This window comes from Phasianus colchicus, chromosome 5 (genome assembly GCF_987193195.1).
Source record: "Phasianus colchicus chromosome 5, bPhaCol1.hap1.1, whole genome shotgun sequence".
In the NCBI taxonomy this organism is placed as follows: domain Eukaryota; kingdom Metazoa; phylum Chordata; class Aves; order Galliformes; family Phasianidae; genus Phasianus; species Phasianus colchicus.
Window position 1 is genome coordinate 50,950,612 of NC_143440.1, and position 26,962 is coordinate 50,977,573.

Genomic DNA, 26,962 nt, shown 5'->3' on the forward strand with positions numbered 1-26,962 from the left:
TTTTTTTCATCAACTCAATGGTAATGGTGAAAAGGCAAGTGTATTGTTAAAAGCTGTTATGAAAGCATCAGAGAACAAAACAGAACCTAATTATGGCATGTTTTATAAATCCGTGGTGTACCCTCTTCTTGAACAGTGTGTGCAGTTCTGGTTGTGCCCCATTTTCATCCCTCCCTCGTGCATACATGCTTCTCAGAGCTGTGAGATAACGAGATAAAGTGCAGAAACAGTTCTCCTTCTCAGTGCCAGAGAGAAGCAACACCCAGGCTGTCCTGCCTGGAAAGCAGATGAGCGAGAGGAGTGTGGTAGAGGGTCTGTGACACAGTATGAGACAAGGAGGAGGTGAGCAGGGCACAGTTACTTCTGCTTCTCGTGAGCCAGGAAATGGGGCCACCAAATGAAATGACTCCATGGCAGCTTTAGAGCCGAGAAGGGAGAGTGTGCATGGGTTTTCTTTGTTCTTCTTCAGACAGTAAACATATAATTAAATTGTAGCACTCTACCACAGGATGTTGTAGATGCCAAAATTATAAATGGGTTCAAAAAGAATTAGACAATTTGATGGACTTTTTTTTTCCTCCTTCCATGAAAAGCCATTAAATCCAGTGATGCAGACGCAGTGCCAGGCTCAGGAAGTCTCTGCTCTTGCCCTGCTCTCATACGTTATCCCTAAGAGCTGTCAGTGAATAATCTGAGCAGCTCTTCTTGGTTGGGTGGAGGAGCATGGCGGAGGAGCTGGGTAGTGGGTGGGAAGAGCTGGGGGCTGGCTGCACAGAGAAATGGGAGGCCAAGTGGGTGCAGAGCTGTGTGTAGGAGTCTCTGATTGCCAAGGAACAGAGGAGGCAGCAGAATGATGGTCTGTGGTGGAGAAAAGATGTTTGCCTTAGCTTTGCTTTCTTGTCAGTTTGGCTTTCAATAGGTTTGGCAATACCTAAATATTTGTCAAGCACTGTAAACCTGGTGCTTGAGAGAATCGTGCAAGAATTGTTCCTTTTTATAATTCTTTCAGTGTAGGATTCTGTATTCAGATCTTGTATGCACGTAGGCATGGCTTGGTCACTGAAATGAAAGTGGAAGGGAAATAGTGTGGAGGAGGGAAGGAAGGAATCCTTTGTCAGGTCAGTGTTCAGGGAGACTGAACAAACCAGCAGCAGTTGTCTCACTGGGGCTGTGGCTCGGCTGTCAGAACTACCAGTACGTGTGCATTTACCTGCTCCTGGCAGGCTTGGTGCTCTGGGTGAAAACTGTGGGGCAGCACACTGCAGAGGGGCAGGGAACCTGCAGGAGCTGCAGCCTGATGTGCACGAGCATTGCTCTGGTTCTGTGCTCAGGACTGCATTACATACAGCTACCAACCCTCCTCCTTTTGATTTAAAAAAAAAAAAAAAAAAAAAAGGCTTGAGATCTGTGGTAAAATCTCATCCAAACATGCGTTTTCTCCTCTTAATTTGATAGTTCAGCTCTTTCTTTAAAGAAACTCTGCCCTTTTTCCTCTCTGTACCAAACCCAGCCATGTCTAGACAAAAGCCTGCCATGATTAGCTGAGGTGTGATTCTCAGGGCTGTGTGTGGGGGGTGTATCCGTACTTCTGATGTTATGCTAATGGATTTCCTGCTCCTTCAAGGGTTGCAGGGCTTGTGTATGCAGAACTCCTGGCAATGCCTGGATTGGAATTGCATGCATATAGAAAAATAATTTTAGACTCTTAAAGTATATGGTGACGGGCTGTTTGCTTGTATAGTTATTCAGACTTCATCTCTGGCTGCACATTGGTGCCACCTGCTTGCAGGAAAGAATGAGCGGACTTGTGTTATTCAGGAAAAATATGAAGGCGAGGCCTCAACATCTGCTCGGCTTTGTTCAGCCTGGCCTGGGCTGCGGGCACAACGTGGGCTGCAGCTTCTGCTTTATTGCTGGCATATAAACTAGCAAGGCAGCTTGGGCCAGATATGTTCTTAAGAAGGTTCTTTTTTTTTTTTTTTTTAATCCTAAGATGTGAAGCGCAGACTTAGTGTTTGAACTTGGTTATTTGGGAAAAAAAAAAAAAGAAACTATATTGCTTTCCATGTTTTTTTTTTTAATCATTTTCTCTTCTAGCCTTTCTAATGGTGATAATTTTTATCACTACAGAGTGACCTTTGTAATCATTGCTGGATGATTAATCTTTAACGGGGTGATTTTTTTTTAAAGCAGTGTGTATATATATATATATATATATATATATATATTTTTTTTTTTTTTACACTGGTGTGAGATACTGTGAGTTTTGCAGCACAGTTACGCTGAAGCAATAGGCCCTTCAGTCTGCATGTGCAGTGCTGTGGCTCTGTACCTAAGCCCAAATTGTGGCCTTTGTTTCCCCAGGCAGATACAGAAATGTCCTCAGAACTTTATTTGCATATAGATTGCAGTGCCAGTCGGGTGTAGTCAAGTATAGGAAGAGCAAACCGCTGCTTAATTTATAACTTCTTAATTAAAAACCTTCCTTAAGTTGCAGGATTCCCGTTTAGAAAATTCTGCTACATGTAAAGCTGTGCTGTAGCATGTACAAATATAGCATTGCTAGGAGGCACGGGCTGCTAAAGTCAGGCAGTTCTCAGAAGGCAGAGGGAAGGGGATTGCAGCATTGTGTGCTGAGCTGGAAAGTCACGTGCAGGAGGAAGGAGCTGGGCAGCAGAGTTCTCCACGTGGCGTCGAGCTGTTGCTTCAGACACCAATGTCAGCCACAGGGAAGGAAGGTGGGGATGGCTTTTCACCCAGCTCTTAATTTTGCTTGAATTCTCTTGTGCCCCGTAAGTATTTCTTTGCTGTAAATGCTGCGCACTTACAAGTGTGATGCTATGAGCCCAGGCTCATATCAGTGACCCAGTAAGAAATGGCTTTTCAAACTATGGGAGTTATCTCTCCTTTGTCCTATTTTGCTTCATGAGTACTGTAAACAGGGGTTTTACGTAGCAGTAAATACAAGGTCAAAATCAATAAAGAAAGAACAGAATTTGGGAATAGAAGTGCTTGTTTAGTCTCACTTCACTAGAAGCAACTACATTTAGACCTAGTCCAAAACTGCTTTGAACAGCATTCAGCAACTAAGTTATTCCATATCAGCTCCAGCACTTCCCCCAAATAATGAAAACATACATTCACCTCTGTATACTGCGCAGTGCTTGTTTTATAGATGATGTCAAGGATTACATCTTAAAAGTAAGAGGCGCTTCTTAGACTTTTTAAAAACTTGCAGTATGTGATCTAATGGTGAATTAATGCCATTTATTAGGAGGGAGGAGGAAACAGAAAGTGCTGTTAGTAATGCAGGAGCCTTTGCAGGTGGGTGTTCTGCTGTCCTGTACCTTTGGGATTTCAGCCTTGGTGTAAATAACTTAATGAAATATGTTGTTTAGATCTGGATACCTTTTCTTAACTGATGCCTGACAAAAGATCACTCAGTACCTGAGGAATTCCCTGTTCTATTGGAAGTGGTTTTTTTTGTAAGCTATGTTCATTTGCTCGCTCTTTCTTGCCAAAAAAGATAGAACAGCGTGTATCTGTGTCAAGCACCTGGCTGTGTTTTCTCTGGGTTACCTTTCGCTGTCTTAGTTAACAGAGGAATTCAGTAGCAGCAAATGCCCCCGCTTTGTGGCCTGTGTTGCAATGCTCTCATAGTGATGTGTTACAGTGTATTTTTTCTCCTTTGAAAAAAAGGGCTCCCACAGCTCTGAAATGCCTTATGCAGAGAGCAAAAGAAAAAAAAAACCCACTACAGATTGCTGGAAGGGTTACAGAGGGAGGGGTGAGGGCTGGGAATCCTCCCTCACAGAGCTTCACCCTGACTTGGGCAGGGTGGAGGTGGGAGCAGTGTGTCTTGGCATCTGCAGGAGACCATGATCATACCTCTGAAGGGTCAGGAAAGGTGCCAGAACCAGTAGAGCATGCTCTTGAATGACACAGCCATGGTGGGAGCATGCAGCATCCTTGGGCAGAGCTGCAAGATGGAGCAGCTCCCTCAACTGCAGAAACCCAGGTGTGAGCTGGCACTGCTTCTCCATGCAGTAGCAGAAGATAGGTGACGGTGGTAGGTGGCTTCCTGAGGAGCCTTGGCTCCCTCTGAGTTTATTCTGGCACATTATGCTTCTAGCTAGGAGAAGAAAAATGAATTGGGATGTATCAGGCTAGAACTGCAGAGCTCTGGGCTGGCTGGGGCTCCAGGTATCCTGCCTGCCCTCTGTTCCTGCGGGGATTGCGCACACAGTCCTTCAGGCAGCACAAAGCTGTGCTATGCTGGAGGGAGAACTTCTGTCTATTCCCTGGTTTGTTTCTGCCCATAGAGGCTCCTGCTATGGCTTGTGGCAGCAGGATGAAATTCTGCATGAAGGCAGAGCCCCTCACATGAGCCTGCTGCTCCCCATGCACCCACTGTGCTGTTTGATCTCACAGCCGACTGATGTGATTTAATAACTCAGGGAGAATGCTGTTTGCTTTTTATTTTGCCAGGTTAGTTTTAGTGAAGCTGCTTGGTTCAGATGGATAAATGCCAGAACCAAAAGGAGGAAGCAGGCATGTGTGAGGAAAGTAGGGTGGTGCTGGTTGGGCAGGGCCCCTCTTCCTACAGTAGCACCAAGGTGTTGGATGGGCTCCTGCTGTGAGATGCTGCCTTCACCTTTTGGCCTTCTGACTCAGGTGCTCCAAGGTTCTTGGCTCACCCCACTGAATGGAGTTCTGGCTGGGATGAGGAGTGGTGTTCTACAGCTTTCTTTCTGGGCTGATGACTGCAGCTGCTCTATGGTTCACTTGGACTGGGAAGGGGTTGGAATTGGTCATAGAATCACACGATTGGTTAGGTTGGAAGGAACCACAGAGGTCATTGTGTATTTCCAACCCCCTGAGGAAGACACTGTGACCTGCAGGGGAGACTTTGCACCTTTGACACTACTCAGCATTTCAGCAGTGGCCTTTAGTAGTTTCTGTTTGAGAACACCTCCATTTCCCTACTCTAAAAGAAATCTTGACCACAGCACCCTGGCACAGGCTGGGAGAGAAGCACACTTCTTGCTTGTGGTCCTGCTATCTGGTTGGCAGAATTTGTGCATATGGAGCAGCATGGTGGTTGAGGAGCCTGCAGGGCATACACGTGTGTCCTTGCTCTACTTTGCTCTGGAAAGAGCCCCAACACAGATCTGTGGTTTCATGCCAACACGGGTGTATTCATGATGACAAACTGAGCAGCATGTTCAGCAATCAGCTTCTTCACACAGTCTTAATTTTAGCACTAACATAGCTTAAGTCTGCATGGAGAAAATAAGAAGTTACAACATATGCAGGAAGCCCCTTATGATACACGGATACATGTATGTCAGGCTGCTGGTGAGGTTGTGGGTGTTGCTCAGGGACTGTGGGACTGGAGGCTGTGCTCCTTGGTCTGACGAGCAGTTCCAGACCCCAGGGATGAGTTGATATATGTATCGTGGAAATTGCAAGGATGTTTAGGACTCAGTTTAGAACCTTGGAAGGAACTTGCAAACTCTGCATTTCTGTTCTGTTTCTTCCGAAGGTCCTGGTGGGGCAGAAGGTCTGCTTCCTCCTTGGAGTGAATGCAACAGTGCATTGCTTGAGGAGGAAGGGAGGGCTTTAGGAGTCCTTTTTGTATTGACACTCACTTTCCTTTTTGTTTTCTTCCTAGTTTCTGAGCTGGGATCCCTCATGTGGGGTCTGAGCTAGACTTACCTCTGAGGCTTTAAGCTGTGTGGGTGGCGGTGGGAAAGTGGGGCTGACATCTCTGCATGTGAGTGCAAATTGAGCAGACGGATGCTTATGAGCAAGGCTGTCCCTTGCAGCAACCTTCACAGCAGGGGGAAGATGCTTTAAAAAGACTCAGAGGCAAGACATATTTTGTTTTAAATCAATCTAATGCCTCTTGGAGTCTGACTGATGCTGCTGAATGAAACCTCCCTTTTGTGGTTTCTGGTTTTTTTTTTTGTAGGTTTTTTTTTTTTTCCCCTCCCTTCTTTGTGGAAATCATTGCAACAGGTTTCCAAAAGCTTGAGAAGAACTGTTGCTGTTCTTGGGGTTGGGTGATGTCAGCCTACAAGCAGAGGAATGGTAACTCAGCAGCGTTGGCTTTGCTTTGCAAATGCACTATGGTCAGCTGCATGTTGCTGAGATGTGTCCTCCCAGCTCAAAAAACACTGCTGCTTTTAGGATAGCATTGGCTTATGGGTACCATGTCATGCCTCATTTTTTCCCTTGTACCAGGTGAATTGTTTGTGGGCTTGTGCTGTCAACCAGATCTGTAAACAGGACTGACTTTAAAAATAACCTTTTCTTCACATAAAGAGTTTTAACCTGGATTTGTCTGTCTTTCATTTTTTTGTACGGTCTATCAAAGAGTTGTCTGTGCCCTTGGGGATATAGGGCAGGGTATGTTCTGGGGATGAGGGAAAGAGGGATGGGGGTGGCTATGGAAAAGCGCCATGATCCTGTGCCTGATCAGAGGAGCTGGGCTGCCCATCTCTGGTGAAGGCAGTGGGAACTTGCATCCCCTGTGAAGTTTGGCCCTGGAACAAAGCTAAGGAGGTGCTGCTTAGATCAGGCCTCATGCCTTGTTCTCTAAGGTGAGTAGCATGGATGAAAGAATAGGATTAATTGACATGTCAGGTGGCCTTGTCTGCCAGTGTACAGCTTCCTTCAATGTAGGTTGCCCCGCTGTAATTGCACTTGTTTAAACAAGCAAAGTGACCCTAAATTGTTACTCTAAAAAAGTATAAACCTTGCCCTTCTTAAATGACTGTTTTTATGTAAAATATGTAATGGATCACATGCATTTAGCTTTTCAGTTTTGCCACTGAAGTGTAGAGTGTTTGAATTCAGCCTTTGTGCAGAAGAAGAGATGGAGAAAGGAATTCCCTCATGTTTGTGCTCCTCATGCTGTGTCTCTCTCAGGAGGGACTCCTGAGATCTGCACAGTGCCCCCCCTTGGAATTGATCCCATGGATCCCTTCCAGCTCAGGATATTCTGTGATTTTCAGGGGTTCCTGCAACTCTGGGGATGGGTTGCTGGTGTGAGGAGCTGAGCTGGTACCAGGACTGGAAAGGTTTAACTTCTGGAGATCCTATTTGTTTCTGTAGGTATTTTAGGGGATGTGAAAGTGCTTTTCAGTGTGATACAAAGTGAGGAGAAAGCTTGCTTTGAGGAGCAGAATTTGAAGCAGAGGCTTAAGGTTGCCTTTTTCTTTACATTCCTGACCTAGACTTGATATGGAGGAGAAAATAAAATTTAATCCTAAAAGTTGCAAGACTTTTTGTAAAGTTCAAGTTGTGTAGTTTTAAATTCAGATACCTTTTGTGTTCTATATGTGGATGCGTTCTCCACCAGAGGCTGTTTTTGTATTTCTCATTCCTGGTTTTCTGCCTAGCATAGATAGTAAAGAACACAGACTGTGTACAAAATACGTTGTGTGTGCAGTTGCTATCCTTGGATTAAAAAAAAAAGGTATAAAAGAAAAAAAGTGATATAGAAATTCTGTATCTACTGCCAGGCTTGCTACGAAAACTGAGAAAATGGTGGTGAAAATAAACTTTGTTTTCTGGCAAGGCTTAGGAAATAAGGTAGGCTGATGTCTGGATAATTAAAAGTAAAATTTTAGTTCCTTATTAGTATGTTACTGGTCTTCCCTCCTCCAATATGTGTTATATTTGCTTTAAACTTGATGTTGAAGTATCTTGTCATCTAACCCTGTGTGTTCTTAGCTGAGCAGATTTGGTGTTAAGAACCTCTCTGTTGCCCAGAGAGGTGGTGGCTGCTCCATCCCTGGAGACAGCCAAAGTCAGGCTGGATGGGGCTCTGAGTACCTGGTGGAGCTGTGGGTGCCCCTGCTCACTGCAAGGAGTTGGGTTGGGTGGCCTGTAAGGGTCCCTTCTGACTCAAACAGTTCTGTGATTCTAACAGATCAGACCACAAGCATTCATGGTACTGTAACTGCTGAACCTTCTGACCTGTTGAGCTGGCCGGGAGCTGCTGCTGGTGCGCTGGAGATGGAGGAGCAGATAGTGCTCTGATTTCATTGTGCGATGAGATGTCAGGGCCCTGGCACTGCATCTTCCATGTCACTAGTTTTCTGACCTGTTGTCTTTCCATGTATCACAAAATGGTGGTGCAGAGAAAATAGCACTGTGTTGAAATGTTGCATAAAGCTGCAGCGTTACGTGGAGCTCTGCAGTGGCAGGAGTGCTGCGGGCACCTTACATGAGCTGCTGAGCCAGGGCGGGTGGCTGAGCTGACTGTGCTACTGACTCACAGGGCAAGTTTCCTTCTCTCCTCCTCCTTCTCTTCTGATTGCTCAGCACCCAAGAACAGTAGCTTCATGAGAACGTGCTGTTGAAACTTAACCTTTACCTTGAGGTTGCTCTCTTTCTAAGTACGTGCAGCTGTGGTTCTTTGCTTTTGGTGCTCTCGCTCTCAGCTGGTGCCAAGTTGGTTAATGCCAGGCTGGTTCTCACAAGTGTGATGCACCAGAGTTTCTCTGAACTGGCTGAGTAAAAGGGCTGATTTGAGACACTCTGATGTGGGGATGGAGGCATAGGAGGGCTTTTGAGATAGAGAGGAGGTCCTCAAAAGTGAAATCTGGGAGGTTCCTGTGCACGTACCCAGAAGTGTTCATCTAAGTGATGTGACCGGGATTGGGGCCTGCAGCCTGAGTGAGCACTGCTCCTCCCTTTTCATTTAGCAGTGGCTGGAAGAAAAATAATCAAGTATGCTGGAAGAGAAACCTTAATTAACTTTTAATTTAGATCTAATGTATGCTGCTTAGTGCAGTGCTTGAAAGAGTGAGTTTGTGCTATCTGTCATGTTATATAGGGAGTGATGCATTGGAAAGAAAAAAAAAAACACAAGGAAAAGCCTCAGGTCTGAATGGGAAGATAGGGTTTTTGACTCCACAGATGGGTTTCGTAACTTGATTAAAAGCTGCAGATGTGTGGTAAGTTACTTTAGTATCCATTTTGCATCTGAAATGACTTTCTCTATAACATGGTTTGTATCTGTTTTCTCTGAAGCCAAACTTGCCAGACGAAGTCAGGAGAGAGAGAACCTCGGCATGCTGGTCTGGTCGCCTAATCAGAATCTCTCTGAAGCAAAACGTAAGTCTCTTCAAATTCTCCTTTTTCTTCTTTCTCTTAAACATATAGCTTAAAGAATATGAAGGTGCCACTTTTAGTACAGAGGTTATGTCTGTGACCTTTTCATTATGCTTTGAAATGAATTTGAGCATTGGAAAAAAGAAAAGCCTATAAAGCAATCCTGAAAAGAACTTTGTTCCCCAGTGGGCAGCTGCTCAGTGTGTCGAATCCATGGATGCGGGGAAAGCAGCAGCAATGTGACACTTTCTTCCTTGGTATGAATTCACGATGCTTATCTGCAGGCCTACACGATATTCTTGTTTGCTGCTGGTGCTGTAGAAGATGGTGAATAACTGCTGAGAGCTAAATGAAAAGTATTTTGGAGGTGGGGGTGGCAGAAATCTCTGGCGATTTGTAGTACCTTTTTCTGATAAAGACACAAAATTCACATCTGGAGCTCATGGAGGTTTGAATGCCAGAACAATTGCAGTGCCTTGGAATTCCACGTGAGGGCAATTATCAGCTCTGTATGTGTGTCTGGGAACAGGTCTCAGAGCTGTTGCCAGATGGCAGAACTAGTGCTTGAAAGGTTTGTTGAGCTACAGTTCTCTTCATGAACAAGCAGGGCTCTCTTGATTAGAAGGCTGCTGTTCGAATACAGTAACTAAACCTGAGGAGGCAGATGAAAGGAGCTATTTTTGATTTTGTGCTTATTCCTTTTTAGCTTTCTGACTCTAGGACCAAGAATAAGAAATTTTACGTGCCTATCTTCTGCAGTTGTTTGTGGTGACAGTATTAAACTGATCACCGGTTTTCCCCTAGATCCAAGGACTAGGATTCATCACAGCAGTTATGGGGCTTCTGCTAATTAAAGCAGCAGAGTCTGTATATAAACTGTGCCAGGAAGCCACTGAGGTCTGCCCTGGGGCATTTGGTCTGCTGAGGAAGTTGCCCCTTAAATTATAAAAGGATTATACAGTGATCTGAAGATGAAAAGGGCTTTGCGAAGATGTCTGCCTTCTCCCTTTCCAGTGGGTGTCTTGTCTGCTCCCTGCTGGCTATTGGATGCTGATCTAAGTAAGACTGATGAGAAGTGGGATCTTCTTGACAGTTATCTATGGTTGTTATATACCTTCTCAGAGGTTTCTAGCAAAACACTTTTGCCTTCACCAGAAGGAAAGACTACATGGGTCATCTGTGACAGAGGATTTCTGTAGCTGCCTCTCAAGTGAGAGTCTTGCAAATCTCAGCTGTGCTTGGGAACGTTCAATTTCTGTCTGATAGGAAATGAGTTTTTTTTGAAGACAGAGGGAAGGTAGAAATGGAATGATGATATATGGAATCGAGTAAAATGATCTATTACACAAAACTATGGGAGTATCAGCTAAGATATCCCGAAGATAAACCTAAGAAATAATTAAAAATTTAATATGACTAATTTAAAAGCTAGGTAGCAGTTGACTGCTGCTGGTACAACAAAAGTTGGGAGAGACTTTGTGAGTATAAGGGCAAGATAACTGTGCAGGTACATCAGTGATTTCACCACCTAAAGATGCAGAATACTTACTGTGTAAGTATTTCAGACTGTGTTTGGGGTGAAAGAAGTATGACCCTCCTGTGCTGTATGCAACATATAAAATATCTCCTGGGCACCTAACTGTGTGGGGACATGGTTGTCAAACAGCATCCAGAAGCAATAACAACAAAGGAATGATGGGAGAGGTGGCTGAGGGGACCTGGGGTTGTAGGAAAGCTTCAACAGATGGGGGGGGAGGGCAGCTCTGTAGGGAGGGAGAAAACTGAGAAGTAAGTTGGTTGGTCATTGCTTTGTCTAATTCAGTACCAAAAGAGATAACAGTTACTCCTGTCTCAACTTGGCGTTATTTAAAAATGACCTATGAAAAACAATTTCTCTTGAAGATAAGTACTTTTATTCCATGAGTCTAGAAATGGATTAATCTACAGAAATAACTTTATGTCTGATGTATTTAGCCAGTTGTTTAGCCAGACATTGATTTGTTACTGTGTGAAAATCTGATTCAGTCTCCCTTCCTGGAATCCTTGAGTAATCCTCCTCCAAAGCCTAGCATTCTGCAATGTCTATAGGGCACTTTGTTATGAATAACAAGCAGAGTTTCCTAACCTGTTTTATGGTATATGAAGATGAAGTATCTGTGAAAGGAAGCCTCTTCAGCTGTTCTAGTGTTCATTTACAATTTTTGGCATTGGTTGATGGTGAATCCTAATTAAATGAGGTCTCTTAAGATGCCTAATAGGACCAATGATCCACATTTCCGTCAGTGATATGGAAGCTGATATGGGATTGCAGTGGAGAGAAATTGAGGATGAGCCATAGATTGATGAGATGGGAAAGTGAAGACTACTGCAGTCTTGTGGAGTGCTTTGGGTTTTTTCCTGGCTTGGACTGCTGCCTACATAGTGAGTTCTTAATGACCCAACTGCAGAGTTATGAGTCTCAGTTCTAACAGCTCTGCTCTTACCTTCTGCATCAAGGCTGATGTTTGGAAAGAAGTAGCTGGGAGAGCAATTTTAGGGGCACAGTGAGCAAGTAATGTGACAACACTTCCACTGTTGTGCTTGGCCAGGAAGATGATGGGGATGTAAAGAGTGAGGTGCTCACTGGAATGGTTTGCTGCTTCTGAAGGCTGCAGGAAGAAAACTTTGGATCATAGGCTTTAATGTTGAACACTTCTGTTCGGCTTATTGAAAAGAGACTGAAAGGGGGCTTAAATTTTCAGAATTTGGACATAGTAAAAGATGTGCATAATGCAAATTAAAGGCTGCAGGAAAAGTTCACACATGTTAAAATGAAATGCCTGAGTATGTGCTCTTCATAATTGTGATTTGCTATTGGAAGCAATGGATTCCCGTTTTTTTTTTTTATGCCTTTTTAAGCATCAAAATGGATTTTTGTGATGTGTCCCCCTTGGAGGGGAGAAATCAGTAGCTGCATGAAGCAGCAAATGGAAAGAGTTGTGCTTTCCAGGAGATTGGTGCAGCCCCCTTGAGCTGTAACTGCTGTGCATCCCAGCTAGCACATCTGTTCTTAGGATGTGCTTAGGCTGAAGTGCAGATGAATGAACCCTTCCAATCAGCAGAGTTTTGGTACCTGTGTCTGCTTGTTCCATTTGTCCTCCAGAACTTTTGATCCATCCTGTGCCTGTATTTGTGGTAAATTCTGTAGGAGTCACAGGACTTTTCTCTGTTCTTGTGGCTGGGGCTGCATGTGAAGATGGAAGTTTGTGTGTCAGCCAGGATGACCTGTTGGGTGTCTGCTCCAGGCTTGTACACTTAGTTAAAACTTGCTGTGGTCCCATGTGCCTTACGTACTGGAGCAGTTTTGTGATCACACTGGAGCAACCTGCTGCCTGGGTGCCATGAAATAATGGATATGGTGGAGAATATTTTAGACAAACAAACAACTCCCATAATCCACCCCTCCCCCCCCCCCCAAAAAAAAAAAAACACCACAAAACAAGAAAAAAATCATTTAAACAAAGATTCCTCTCTGCTCCCCTCCAGCAAATAACCTGTTGGCACACTGATTGCTTAGCTTTTTTTATGTTGTGCCTTGTTGACCACCTCACTAATCCTCCTACAAATCACTTTCTCCCTTGCCCCATATTAGTATGAAAGTTCTGTATCTGCTGCCAGGCTTTTGCATTTGGGGGATCACTTGCCTAGTAGTTACTAACACTATTGAGTTCACAAAGTTAGCCTGAAGCGAGAAGTCTGTTTTCAGGAAAGGTCATTGCTCAGACACTGCACATTGGACTTAAAATAACCACTCCCCTTCCAGCTGTGCTCCAAGTACCCCATGTCCTGTGGCTGGTGTCCCACCTCTAACAAAGGTTGCTCTCAGTGACATTCCTGAAGACTTGGTGCAGCTGAGGACAACTGCTAGGGAGGGCAGGGAAGGGCGTGAAGAGATGTGTGGGGTGACACTGAGGAGTAGGAACAGCAAGGTGGAAGGTGGGCATCTGCTCTCTGAGTGGCACGTGGGAAATGGGGAAGGAGAGGGAGATGGTGAGAAATGCATCGTAATGATGCTGTGGAAACTCTGTGCAGGATAGAGCTGGGCCAGTGTGAAGCTATTTATAAAGCAGCAGTGTCTGTCTCTGTGCCAAGTACTCCAATGGGTGGAACATAAAAATGACATTGGGTTGGTTTAGAAATAAGTAAGTGCTGGCACAGTGCAGCTGCCCAGGAGGAAGGAATGGAAACCAGGCAGGAGAATGGGATGTGATGATTGCTTTCATGCATCTGTAGTTCAAAGGTGAACTGCAGGAGGAGAAAGATGTATTGTTTAGCTTGAGATAAGCTCAGTTTTGAAAGTGGTTTGTCTGCTCTGACATAATGTGTGTGCCTGTAGCTGTAAGTTTTGGTTTCTTGCTGTTACCAGGTGGGGGATGTTCTGGTGGGTCCAGTGGACTTGCTGTTGCTGGGGTGTTGCTGAAGAGATGGGCACCGTCCTTGATACCCACAGGAGGGTGGCAGCTGGTCCCTCTGTCTGACCTGGTGGCTCTCCAGTACTGTTACCCTGTGGCATCTCCTCCTGCCAGATTGCTGCTGGCTGCCTGCTGTATGCTGTGCCCACACTGGGGGTCCAAGTAAGCTGTAGACAGCCCCCCTTTTCCTTGGGGGGGGAGGAAAGGTGGGTGAGTCTGAGGATGTAGGGTCAGAGGAATGCTGGAGCTGCAGGTAGCAGTGAGTGCTCTCCTCATTGGGGGTTTGGGGGGGGGGGTTCTTAAATGTGCTGCAAATGGATGCTGGGAAGGCAGCAGCATGCCAGCTGAGGCTCTGATAGAGTGCTGGTTGCTATGGTTACTGAGGATGTTAACCCTGTGGGGTGCGTTTTGGCAAGGTTTGGAGTTAAGTGCCACCCACTCGTGATGATTGGAATGGGGATGCAGAGCAGTGGTTCTCCACCCTGAAGCTATGAGCTCAGTCCTGTGTCCCATCCAAGTCTGGATCATGTGCAGGGTGTTGGTGTGCCTGCTGCCCTCTTTGGGATGAGAGAGTTCTGGTAGCTGTACTTGGGTGTGATGGAGAGGTTGATTCCAAAATTTTCTGAGAGCTGGCTGCTTTTAAGTGACTAGGGAGTGTCTCTGTAGCTCATGGGTTAATCTTTGTTTAGAATGGGCTTGGGTTATTCTTCCATTTTCTTTTAAGGAGACTTTACATGAGCTTGAAAATTCTTTGTCTGAATTTTCTAACCTAAAATGACTGACAGTGTAAAATGTGTGTCTTCTCACATTGCCGAGTGTGCCTTTGAAAGGACTCGACACAATGTGTGCAGAGTTCCTGTTTTCAGCATGTAGCTGAGCAGGTTGTTTTAAGAATGGCTTCTGTGTGGATGGACCCTCTCACCCTAAGTTCATTTATTTTGGCTTCTAAATTCTGTGTGGGTGTATGACGCCATAAGCAATTATCAGTTCTCATTTTCTTGGGGTATAGGGTGCCTAGGAATAAATAAATGTGAGTGGAAAACCTCAAATGGGAGAGACTAGACTGGGGAAAGCGGTCATAAAATCACTTCTAAAAAATGAAGCCTCTATTTAACAAGATGTGTTTGAAATGGAAGGGATTATTGCTTCAGAGGTACCCAAGAACCATTCCAACCCTGCCGCATGCAGCAGCAAGAGAGGGGGATACAGTCAGATGCATGTCAGCTCCTCTAAGTCCCCTCTCTCCAACATGCTGCAAACAGCATTCTTAAAGTGGCTGGAATGGTGGGTTTGATCTCCACTAGTCCCCTCCCCCCTCCTTTTCCTCTTATTGAAAGATTATGGGGTAGTGATCTGGTTGGCACTTGGTGGGAGTGCAGCCCTCTTGGCTCCAGGATGGGAGAGTGGGGACACCTGAGGCTTTGCCACCAGGGAGGTAGTGCAGAGCTTATGCTTTGGTATTTGTGCTGTGGGAGGCTCCAAAAGATGGAGTCCATGTATTGTGCCCTTCCTGTTTGGGGGTTTTCTGCTCATTTGTGTCTGAGGTGTGGTGGTGGGGTTTTTTTTTCTTCTTCTTCTTCTTTTTTTTTTTTTTGATAGTAAGAAAAGTGTTAGCTGCCAGGTATGTCTGAGGGGTGGACTTAAGGGACTGTAATACTTGCCTGCAACTACATGCTCACCTTTTGTTGCTCTGGACAGAAAGGAAACAAACAAAAATTAAAAATTAAAGACAAGCCCTCTCTCCTCCCCCCCAAAAAAAACCCCACAAAACAATTAGAAAAAAAAATCAAAAAACAACCAACCAAACAAAAAATCCAAACCCAGCCAATGCACCACTTCTGATCTTTCTGTCTGTGCATTCCTTCTCTAGAAATAACGCTTTTGCTGTCCCAGTGACAGCAAAAAGGATTAATGGAAGAGCAGAATTGGGTTTGTGTTTATCCCTAATCCAAATTTCATATTCTGCAGCAAACCTGGCAGCTGTGAAGCTTGGATGCAAATACAGTAACTGAAGAATACAACTCCATGAATCCAGAAATGAGATAACTGGTGTTTAATTTAAGATTCTACTTGAGTGTAGCTGTAGAAATAATGCAGTCATGGCCACTTCTACCAGCAGCTGCAGTTGCTGTGCTTAAGCAAACGCTCAGAAGATGAAGATGAAGGGATACAGTATTTCATGTTAGCTGAAGCAACTGGTAATGCTTGAAGTGGCATTATTACAAACAGCAAAAAAGATAGCAGGCTTCAAAGGCTGTGGGTGTCTCCCAGAAATGGCTGGGCTGCCTCAAACTTCGCTGCAGTTCCCCTTTGTTCGTTGACTGCTGTGCTCTAGTTGCTGTTGCAGTGCTGTGTGGAAATCTCAGAGCCCAGCTCTTTCATCATTCTTACTGCAGGTTGATGTTTCTGGATCCTGAATGCATATTTAAATGAAGATGAGGCTTTAACTCTTTCACAGTGGTTTGTATTAGAGCTGGGAAAGCAACCTAGTTTGTGTGTGTCAGCCAAGGTACAGTGGATTTGTTTAGAAATATATATAATAATAAAAACAAAAACCAACACCCCCTCCAAAGAAAATTCCCTCAGGAAGAGATTGTGCTTATGAGTATCCAGGAGAAGGCTGCCTTGTCTAAGGTAGCTGAGTAATCCTGGAGGAATTTCGTGCTGCTGTGCTGGGAGGGCGGGCAGTCCCCACTTTCCTCATGTGCCTTGTTCTCTCCTGCCACCTGTTTGTTCCTCATTCTCACTGCAGTGTGAAACAGGCCTCTGAACGTGTGGAGATGACCCAGTTTGGAGGTGCCAGCTGCCACTACTGTTGCTACTGCAGGGATTGAACCAGGGCTGGCACTAGGAAGAGGCGTTTTTATAAGAGAAGTTCAGAGGCAAGATGATGTGGATGTAATGGAGTGATGATGGCAGTGTTAAGAGTCACCCTGGCAGCAAGCCTTGATCTGAAACGCGTTTGGGAGCAGTCCTAGCCAGCCTGATAGGTGCTGTGCAAGTTGTAGGACCAGTACAACGAGAACTGGCAGGCTGTGGCTACATCCTGCTGCTCTGGCACAGCCCTGGAACAGGCTGAGCGTGTCCCTGCCTTGCTGGCTTCAGCAGGAATGGCAGGCTCTGAGGGTTTCAGAGGGCTAGGTCTCCTTTTCTGACCTCTTCTCTCTTACTGTAGCTTTCATGAAAGAATAAGGGTCAGCATGTGAGGGGTAGCTTTTATTCTTTTACAGTCCTAGAGCGGGTTAGTCAGCAAAAGCACCACTGGGTGCATGTGGGGATGTGGGAGCTGTGTCCAGGAAGGAGGAGCTCTTGTATGTCCTTTACTGACAAATGCTTGAGCAAGTCATGGCCATAAGTTGGCTGTGATGAGTTAGTACTGCTGAGTATGGCTTTTACAGAGGTGCTAGCTCAGGAGGCTGAGGGTGCGTGCCAGAACTTCCCTCACAACAGTGTGTATGCTGTAGCATTATTTGTTCTAATTAAGAACTGCTCCTGCTGATTATTTTCCCATACTCTTTTTTTTTTTTTACTCTACATTCAAATTATTTTCAGATCATGTGCTTCTCACACACATGCATGCAATGGTAGAGGTAACTGAATTTTCTAGCACTGCAAGCTCAGAAACAATATGTATAACTCCTAGGGAAGTCCTGGGTTTCTAAATCAGATTAAAGGAGTTGACCACTTACCACTGATACTCCAGGATCTCCTAGTTAATTACATTGATTTATTGCAGGTTTTTAGGATCAGCCTTCAAGAGAGGACATTGTATGTAACCTATGTGTTAGCATGTGCTATGTGGATCTGTAGGCTGTCTTTTTCTAAACTGACTTAATTTCATATACTTTTTTAGTACCTTCATACCTGTCAACATAATGTACTTTGGTTTCCAGGCTACTTTGAAGTGTATGTTGTCCAAGATCAGGCTGTGTAAGCCTGCTGTCTTTCTGTAAGAACCTCTTGGACGGGATAAAAACACTTCTACAATTCATTGGTTTCAGACCTGTTGGAAGTGGAGTTTAGAAAACAAAACGAAACAAAATACCCAACAAATGAGCAAGTATAGGATTGGATATCTTGAGCGTTTATGGTTCCTGAATGCCATCTTGTCTACGGTGGGGTAGTCTGAATGTTTGTACAAATGCAACTTCTGATCTCCAATAGAGATGGTGTTTTTAATGTAAACCTGTTTTATATCTCATGTTCTCCTGTTGTCTGGGAATAAGGTACTAGGAATTCCGTGAAGCACTACAGTTGCTTGTTGCCTTGGTTCATGGCCTGCCGTGTTCTGTGGTGAAGCAGCTGACCTGTTCTTGCAGCAAGCAGGAGTAGAAATGTTCAGTAGATTGATGGGGCAGACAGCTGGAGGTCAGAGGCCCAGCCACCCTTGGGATATGTTGCTACCTGTAAGTTATGCAGTACCCTGTGTGTTGAGTTTCTTGTCTCTGTTGTTCTGCTCCCTTCTAGCTTTCTTGCACCCAGGGGATAATGGAGCCTTTCAAGTAAGTCTGAGAAGTAATTCTTGATTCTCAGCATCCAGATGTAGTAGTGCTAAGAGTGCTGTTGTGGGAAGGTACTCACTTTCTCTGGAGGGGCCAGCCCCAAACATCTGAAAATGAGATTTTAGCAATAAATCTAGGAGTACTTCTCGGCAATACTTCAGAAGCTACAACTGAAGGATTAGTTTTCATCCAACGTCAAGCTGCTTTCACTTAGTCCCTATTCTTTTTGATCTTGTTTCACAACTTTTTGTCACTCAAGTGCAGAGGCCTTTTGGGTTACTGAGAACTGTCATCTGCTCCAGACCATTCTCTCTCTTCCAGCTGGGCTTGGGAAAGAAGGGGACCAGAAGCAAAGAATAACTACAATTATAAGTGTTGCCTTTGTGACTGAACTCCTTGCCATCTAGGAGCAGAGGCTTCTCATGTTCCAGCTGCAGTGGAGCTGGGGGTGGGTGACCACACAGTCCTGCTTCCAGCTGCCATGGGCAGCTCCTCAGCATGGCTCTGACTTTTCCTCTTGCTGTCTTGCCTGATATGTGTGATCCACCTAAGTGACATCCTTTAAGGAGGTGGCTAAGAGACAAATTGTTCATTTCTTTTGCCTTTGTATGCGTTATAAAGGGGGTCAGCATGGCTTCTACTCTCTTGTGATGGGTTTTATTATCAGTAGCAATAACAATGAGCTGTAATTTAACCTGATGGCTATTCTGCTCCCACACACCCCTTCTGTGTGTCTGCCCTCATGCTGCACAAAAACCCTGGGCCGTGCCATAGTGGAATTACTTGTGCTGTTTAGGAAGCTTGGCTCTGATACAGTGGGTTGTTTTTTTTGGTTTTTTTTTGAGTTTTTATTCCTCCATGATAGAGCATGTAACTGTTCTGATTTTAGGCAAGAGCTCTCAAAATCTTGTTGAGTGTGGGGGAAAAAAATCCTTGTGGAAGGTTTTGTCCTCTTTAGAAGGCTTTGAATCCGGGTATTTGTTGGTGGCTTCTGAGACTGAATGACAGCAGGCTGCTTGATCAGTCCTTTTAGTAGTCTCTGCTGACCCAGAGTGAGTGCTCTGTGTGTTTGTTTTTGTTTTTATTTTTGTGTATGAGGCTGTTTCTGTCATGAGTTACTTTACTCATTCAGAAAATGGTTTTCATGGTATTTTGTTGTTTGATGTAATTCAAAACAGTAATACAGCCATTTTGCAGTCTACAAACTTCAGTGTTTGTAGCATAACGTGAATGTGAAGAACTGGAGAATGTTTCTAGGCATGAGACCAAGGATGAACTTTACATGAGACAGCTAGTAGTCTGAATTTGTGGCTTCCCATTCTGACGCTGTCATTACTGTGTGACACACTTTATTTTTTCCCAGAGTAATCAATCTGTGTCTTTTGGAAACGATGCACTGGATTGGCTGTTATTTAGGAGTGCGAAAATGATTAATTTACATAATAAAACTTGATGAATGAGTCTTCTAATCCATGTTAATGTCTCTTGCACTGAACCATCTGATCAAATGTAGATTTTTTTTAATCTTCTACCTGTTGTCACAAGTGTATTGATAATGTTATTTGCATTGCATGGGCATGCTCCTGCCTTGAAGTATATGATCTGAGACTGTACAGTCTTCCCTTAGAGTTACCTCAAGCCATGGTTTGACAGCAGAATAAATCTGGCTTCAGGACTCTTCATGCTGAATTGAAAGCATTGTATTGAATAATGCGGAGAACTGTTCTGTAAACTTGCTTTGTTGTTCAGGCATATGCCTCATTCAACTATCCTGTCTCTTGACTTCTTATCTGTGTCTTGGAAGGTCATACATGGGATGGAGTATTCCCTTCCTGCTAGCAGGTACTGCATAGTAGTTTGTGTTCTTACACAGCTCCAATACTATGTGCTCTAGTTAATTACATCTAATAAAATCAAGTCCCTCTGTCTGATTTAGAACCAAATTTGCACTGCTGAATGAACAAGCCTTGCTCAGATCCCACATCATGAATTAGGTTCCCAAAGTGATTTGATGTGGCTCTGCCTATTCTTTGCTGGGTCACGAGGGTACTGTTTCCTCTTGGCTGTCAGATCTTCCTCATCCTTCCCTTCTGTGGTACGCATGGAGACATCTGGAGGTCTCTGCAGAAGGTGTGCTGTTCCTCCAGAACAGCAGCATTTGCTACCAGGACAATTTCTAGCTGAAGTGTGTTGTATGTGTAAGAAGAGTCCTCCATGTGCATCCTTATCATGACCTTTGAGGCAGAGCAGTAGCAGCACTACAGAGTGAGGGAGGTAAGTGTAAATAGCTGGCTGGCTTTCCTTCCTTCTGGTAGTCCTCATTAACACCTTCCTCCCCCCATCACACACAGTGCATCTGTACCAAAAGCAGCAGCTGAGCTTTTCTTGCCATGATGTGATAGCATCAACTGAGGGGGCAACTTTAGGAACAAACCTGTGTTGGTAAAAGCTTTAAAAGAAACATGCATGCTAGCAAAAGGCCTTTCCTGGTAAACAGCTTGAAATAGTTCTGACAAGCTGCAAACAGTGTGCTGGATTTCAGTACAACTGTGTCTGCAGTACAGCCTTCTTGTTGATGCAGCAGAGCTGAAAGGCAGGTGGTCAGGTCCTTAGCCATCACTGGAGCTTCAGCTTTGGGCTTCCCCCTGGCCATGCAAGGGTGGGGATTAAGAAGGGGAAAAAAGATGGCTAATAGATGTGTTTCTTTGCTAGCCTACATGGCTTACTGAAGTCAAATAAGGGAGAAAGCCTGCCCAGCTGGCAGTGTATAGGATTGCCTCTTCTGACAGCAGCTACTCATGAGGGCTCTCATGAGTATCTCAGTATCTTTGACTAAAGCCACTCGGGGATTGTATGACTTCACTCCAGCTTGGGTTAGGGTGCTAGCACAGCAGGAATAGGCTATTTTTCGTATGGATCGTGTTTCCAGCCCAGTTCCTTGGGGATTCATGCAGATGTCTGTGCTCCCAGGAGGGATGAGGTGGCTGAGGGGTGAAGACTGTGATGTACAAGTGAAATCTGAGCTATGGGGAGCTATGAGATATGGTTTAGTAGCTTGTGGTAGCAGTGGTAATGGGAGGACAGTTGGACTAGATGATCTTGTAGGTCCTTTCCAACCTTCTCTGACTCCAGGTGGGTGGGAGTGTGAGGCCTGCTGTGCAGTCCCTTGGCTTGGTACTGTGCCCCTGCTGCAGGGCATTCCATCTTGTTTCTGCTCAACTAAGGTCTGTTTTTCTTTGCCTTGAGGTTACAACAGTCTCTTGGCTCACAGGCCTTAACTCAGTTCTATCTACAGCACAATTCCTCTCACACCTTCAGTCACATTAAGTGTGTTAGCAGCCTTTGTGTCACAGTCACTGGTGCTCCCTGTTCCTAGAACCAGTTTTGAGAGGAGGCAAGGGACAGCAACATGGCTCTGTGCTGGCTCTCCTCTCCTCCTGCCTTTGACACACTTTGTCTTGCCAAGAAGATGAAGCAGTTTTTCTGAGGTGTACGAGCTTTTTAAAGTAGGTGGGTTTTGTTTGCTTTTGTAAGTGATTCTGCCCAGGAAAGTGGTCAAGCCCATCTCGCTTTGATCTTTGCCTGCTCCCTGCTGCCTCCTGTTGCAGCTCACTTCAGTGAGGCTCTTGTCTGAATTCCTTGCTTTTTCTGCCTTCCTCCCTGTGCTGTGGCCACAAGGTGGCAGGAGCGTTCCATCGAAGCCATGAGACAGCAATGCAGCTGCTGCTGTTACAGCCGAGGTAGAAACCGTGGTTAGTTGTTTGTGTGCTGTCATAACTGTGTTTTGAAATTTGGAAAAATTTTGCATGTATATGTCTAACCCATTCCCTTACTTCCCTTATATAACACTGATTTATTCTGGATCTTGACTTTTTTCTGCTCTGAACGGAGAGGGAGAAGAAGGGGAGATGTACAGCCACATCCGAAATTCCTCACAGGTTCCAGCATTGATCAAACCCTGTGAAGCACGTTACCGAGGCTGTGAAGGCTGCTTTTGTCCTTATTTCACCCTGTTCTGTCAGGGTATTGCATCACGTAATATGCAAAGTGTTCAGAGCTCCTGCAGTATCCCAGTAATAGGGGTGAACTGAGGTTGCAGCAACAGCTCTACCTCTGCATTCCTGTTGCGTTCTGTGGGCTTTAGCTCTCCTGCTTCTGCTGCAAACTCTGCTCGGGGTCAGTGAGTCCACTGAGCATGATGTGATGCTTGTGGGGTCTTTAAAGACCAAATTGGTTGCGGGGCATGAGGAGGGAGAGTTCTCCAAAAAGACCCACTTGGAGTGATTGCTTCATCTGATGAAATGGTGATGAGGGGAGTCGTTTGCTTTCAGGCATTTCTCTTCTCAGAGTTCTCCCACCCTGAAATTAATGCTCTTGTTTTACATCTCTGAATTCAGTGCTTGAGGATGCGGGACTGAAAATCAGCAATGCAGTTGTTTGCTCATGTCAGCCAGGAGCGTCCTCTTTCTTTTGCCTCTAGTGAAAAATTCTTGTAGGAAGGTGGTTAGCAGAAAAAAAGGCTGTGTGAGAATATGATCTAGAAATAATCACAGCATTCAGGGGGCTGAGGGCACCATTTGAGTCACACACTCTTCTCTTTCTACATGACAGAGGGGAAGCATCTTTCTTTGCTTCCTTTCTCATCCCTTCCTTGTGTTAATGCTATACTCAGGATCTTTAGTCGTCTTATTTTTGGTCATCTCCCTTCTTGTGCTAGGAAGAGGGGATTTTTTTAAGCATCTGAGCACTCTCTGCTGTGATGGTGTATGCAAAACTCTTTGTTCCCATTATGTCCCACCTTTTGTGCTACTTCAGCCTTCCTGAGCATAGCTAGCTGTAGGAAGGAGCTCTCTGCATTAGTGCTCACTGTGAGATGGGCGGGGGGGTTCTGCTCATTTCCACACTGCTAAAATGCGTACAAGATAAGAAATGTAGCCAAACTGGTAAAGAAATATCAGTTTATTACTCTGTTCTCCGTCCTTCTCCCCTCATCTGGTTTCTAGTAGCAACAAGAGCCTGCACAGGAGCGGTGCATTTCCTGTGTCACGCAACTGTCTATCTAAATGTTGTCTTTGTGGCCTGGTCTGTGTATGAATATCTTTTCAGAATTGAGAAATGGGTTGCATGGAAGGGAGGATATTCTCATCTCCTTGGTTTGGATAAAGTTATGCTGGTAGAAAAGCTTGTGGTGGCATAGCTGATGCTGGGGAGAATGGGACAAGATTGCACTTCTGCTCTCACTCTTCTGGAAAGCAGTTAAGAGCCATGCTGGCATGCTGTCTCTCCTGGTGCAAGCAGGGCTCTGCTCCAGGCTCCTCCGGCGCTGAGCTCTGATGTCTAAACAGATTGGTGGGTTCCACGCTGAGCATGACTGAATGCCACTGAAATGCAGTGGAGCAGAATTTCACGTGCCTGCTGCCCTGGGCTTGCTGGAAGTGCATTGGGAAGGCAGAGATGGAAGAGAGCACTTATTTATCTTGCATGGCATGTGAAACATTAAGCTCGTGGCAATTCCAGGCTCTACTGGTATGAGAGACTAAAGGGATCCTGTGACTCAGTTGGTGCCATGGTCTTTCTTGCTCACTTTGTATGTAGGGGGATGGTAAAGAGGAGTAATCGAAGGGATTGCTCAAGAGACTGTCAGACCTCTCAGATGGTGCAAGCGTCAAAGCAAATGAGCCCATGATTAGCTGAGAAATGACAAGCAAAATGGGCTATATCAGCTCGTTGCCTGTCTGTGTACCAGAGTAAAGTACATGGTATACTCCTTGTCTTATTTTTTCTTTGCCTGCAGATGCTTCTAGAAGGAGCTTTCCTGTGTGCTTGTGGTTGGTTAATGACCTTGTTGTCTTTCTCTCTTCCTCCCATGTAACAGTGAGGTATAACACAGCCCCCATCAAGACAAGAAAAGCATCCTGTCTCCTTTCACCATGTCAGATTGCTGATAGGCTATTTGGCCCTGTGGCATTCTGACTTCATTCGAGAAAAGTCCTATTGGTATGGGGAATCCTTGCTAATGTCCTTGTGGGGTTAGGAGAGAAAAGACCACTATGATTTTGGGGAGTGGGAAGCGTGGGGAGGAAGAAGTAAGCTTTCGCTGCTTATAATAATCTGGCGTAAGCAAGCTAATATGCTGAAGAGGAGAACGACCTCATCTCTTTTCTGCATATGTTAAAGGATAAGACGCTGAAGTCAAATCAGGAACTGTGGATCTTTCTACAGTGAAAATAAGCTGGTTAATGCAGCAGTGCTTAGCATTCAGGGGCTTAATTCAGCCTTGGACTTCAGAGAATTCAGCTCCTTTCCCTCTCCCTTCCTTCACCTCCCCCTCAGACAAAATATATAGCACTGCATGTGGAATACCTGTCCTGAGGAAGCCAAGAGTACTTAGCTGAAGTACTGGGAAATGCCGCACTTAGGATTTCCTGGCAGCTTTTGCTTTTGGTATGGTTATGAAGTCTGGGAGCATCAGAAGTTGCGCATCTGCCCACATCCTGCTGATGTTCCCTTTGTTGCTCGGTGTGTGAGGAGGAGGCAGTTCCCTTTGCTGTCCCCACGCAATCCTCCTGGATCCTCTTGTCCCCCAGGGTGTGGGTCTGCAAGCTTTTTCTTTCCTGTAGCAAAGCTGGCTTCAGAGGTTCCTACCTGGTTCCTACCCTTCTGTAATTCACAGGATGTTCAATTAAGCAATGCAGCAATTTCAGTCAGCTTCTGTCACCTCCACAGTCTGTGCAACTGTTTTATGTTTGCATAATGCAAGAAGGGATAGTTATTGTCCCTTAGAAACAATTTGCTGACTTGGAGAGACAGATGTGTTTGTGCTGCAGGGGTGCAAATGAATGGCCGTGGCTACACCTTTCCTCAAAGGGCTAATAAAACTTTGACTGAACCCCTCCTGAACATGATCCAACAGCAGTTCTGTCAGCCTTTGGGAGTGCCCATTGTGCTCAGGTGAGTGGGGAGAGCATGTAGGAGCTTGGGAGAGCTGGAGCTCAGTAGGGTGTCCTTGCTGACGTGCTGCTGCACCCATGCTGACTGTGCCTGTATGTCATGCATGCTCTTCTCTTGCCACAACATGTGGCCCCAACAGTGTTCTCAACAGACTTTCCTATGGCACTTAGAAACGCTTTTTTGCAACACCTTTGTGTGAAAATTAGTTAATGCATCTTGTTGCCAAATGAACAACTGGTGTTGTCTGATAAGGTAGGGTGTCTGCTTTAACTACCTAACTTTTATTTCTTTATAATGATGACAGGCTGAGAAGAGACTGTGCCTTTTCTGATCTACCCTCTGTTTTGCCCCATAATTACTGAGCTCACTGCTTAGGTCTCTCAGTTGAAGAAAAGAATTGAGGAGTGCCCCAGTGTGAAGAAATGACTTTAAGAAATGCCACAGACTCACTGTGAATTCTCATAAAGGCAAAAAAAAAAAAAAAGTGGGAGAAGCACATGTGAGAGCTGAAGTTAATCATGAGGCACAAACCGTGGGAATTGTGGCTTCCTCAGCTGCAGTGCTCACAGCCTCATTTCCTTTCTTGGGTGCTGCGCATGCTCTCCATGTCGCTATGGGAGTAGGGTGCTCAGCACAGGAATGTCACTGCATCCCTCCCTGAGTATCTGCAGAGGGGATTTTTGAACTCGTTATTAAGTGACTCGCCTTGAAGTTCAAAATTAGTATGTGAGTGAATTCTGGCTGTGCTTACCTATTTGAAGCCTTCCGGGGGACTTGCACATCAGGGATCTTACGGTCAACCACTGCTTCCAGCATGCTTTGCTCCATCAGGGGAAGTGGGAGTCTCACGTTGTTTTTAAGGATGTTATCTTTTTGGTGCATCAAGTGATGACCAAGCACAAGGCTGTGGATTTCAGAACAGCACTGAGTGCTGCTGACTTTGATCTTGTCCTCAAATGGGTGCAGTTGGATGTAAAGTAAGCTCAGTCACTCATACTAAAATAGACATTTGGGTTTTAGTCCCATCCATACAAAATATAACTCCTCAGGGCATCCTCACGTTATAAAGGTTAAAAGCTCACAAGGGCCTAATAATTCATAGAGGTGGGTTTGATGCAAGATGAGAATTGTATCATGAGAATAGGACCTGACTAATTTGCCAAGATATCTGCAGTGATTGTGCAGCACTAGGATTCTGGTAGTATTGGAAGGTATGGATTGCGTTTAAGTGTTTTGTTCTCAAGTAAACAGCTGCTTTGGGGTGGGGGAATTAAAGAAAAAAAAATTGAGATGCTCATATCTCTTTGAGAAACTCATGTCTATATACTCTGGTGAACAAGATCCGTATTAGAAACTCTTCAGCAAGTAAATAAGCATAGAAGAAGGGCTTGTGCTTTTAACTCAAAAATATCTGTAGTTTTGGAGTATTATATATGATGTTTCATGTTACTGGCTTAAGTATTATGTATCATTTAAGCTTGTTATGGAGCGAGGTGTCTGTTTTTCTTTTGTTTCCTTCCTTTCTTGAATTGTTGGATTCAGTAGCTCTTCACCAGAGTTCTTTGTGGAGGATACAGTGACCATGATTGAAGTCAGAGATGCAGAACTGGGTTTTAGCCTGGGGAGAGAAGATGAGATCATTGTATGAAATGCCCTTATTTCTTCTCTTTGTTTTTCAGTGGATGAATATATTGCCATTGCTAAAGAGAAGCATGGATACAATATGGAACAGGTAATAAACCTTTGAATACTTACCCTACTTAAAAGTTGTCTTCAGCAGATATTGAAACTTGTCTTAAAGTGGCTGCCTACGAGTGCCTCTTTCTTCCCTTTTGTACTGCTTGTTTTCTCTTCTGCTTCTCCCTAAACTGGCTGTTCGCAATGGTGACCTGTCATCTGGGAGCATAAAGCTCACCCTGAATTTAGCATAAG

The 26,962-nt window shown here is 44.8% G+C and overlaps 1 protein-coding gene across 1 annotated transcript in view; it reads left to right on the forward strand.

Annotated features, from left to right (window-relative positions):
* Positions 1-26,962, forward strand: part of RCOR1 (REST corepressor 1) — an 82,989-nt gene that overhangs the window by 31,056 nt on the left and 24,971 nt on the right. The window contains exons 4-5 of the mRNA XM_031592965.2: positions 9,046-9,129; positions 26,710-26,762. Coding sequence (XP_031448825.2) covers positions 9,046-9,129; positions 26,710-26,762 — 137 coding nt within the window. The remainder of the gene's footprint in view (positions 1-9,045; positions 9,130-26,709; positions 26,763-26,962) is intronic.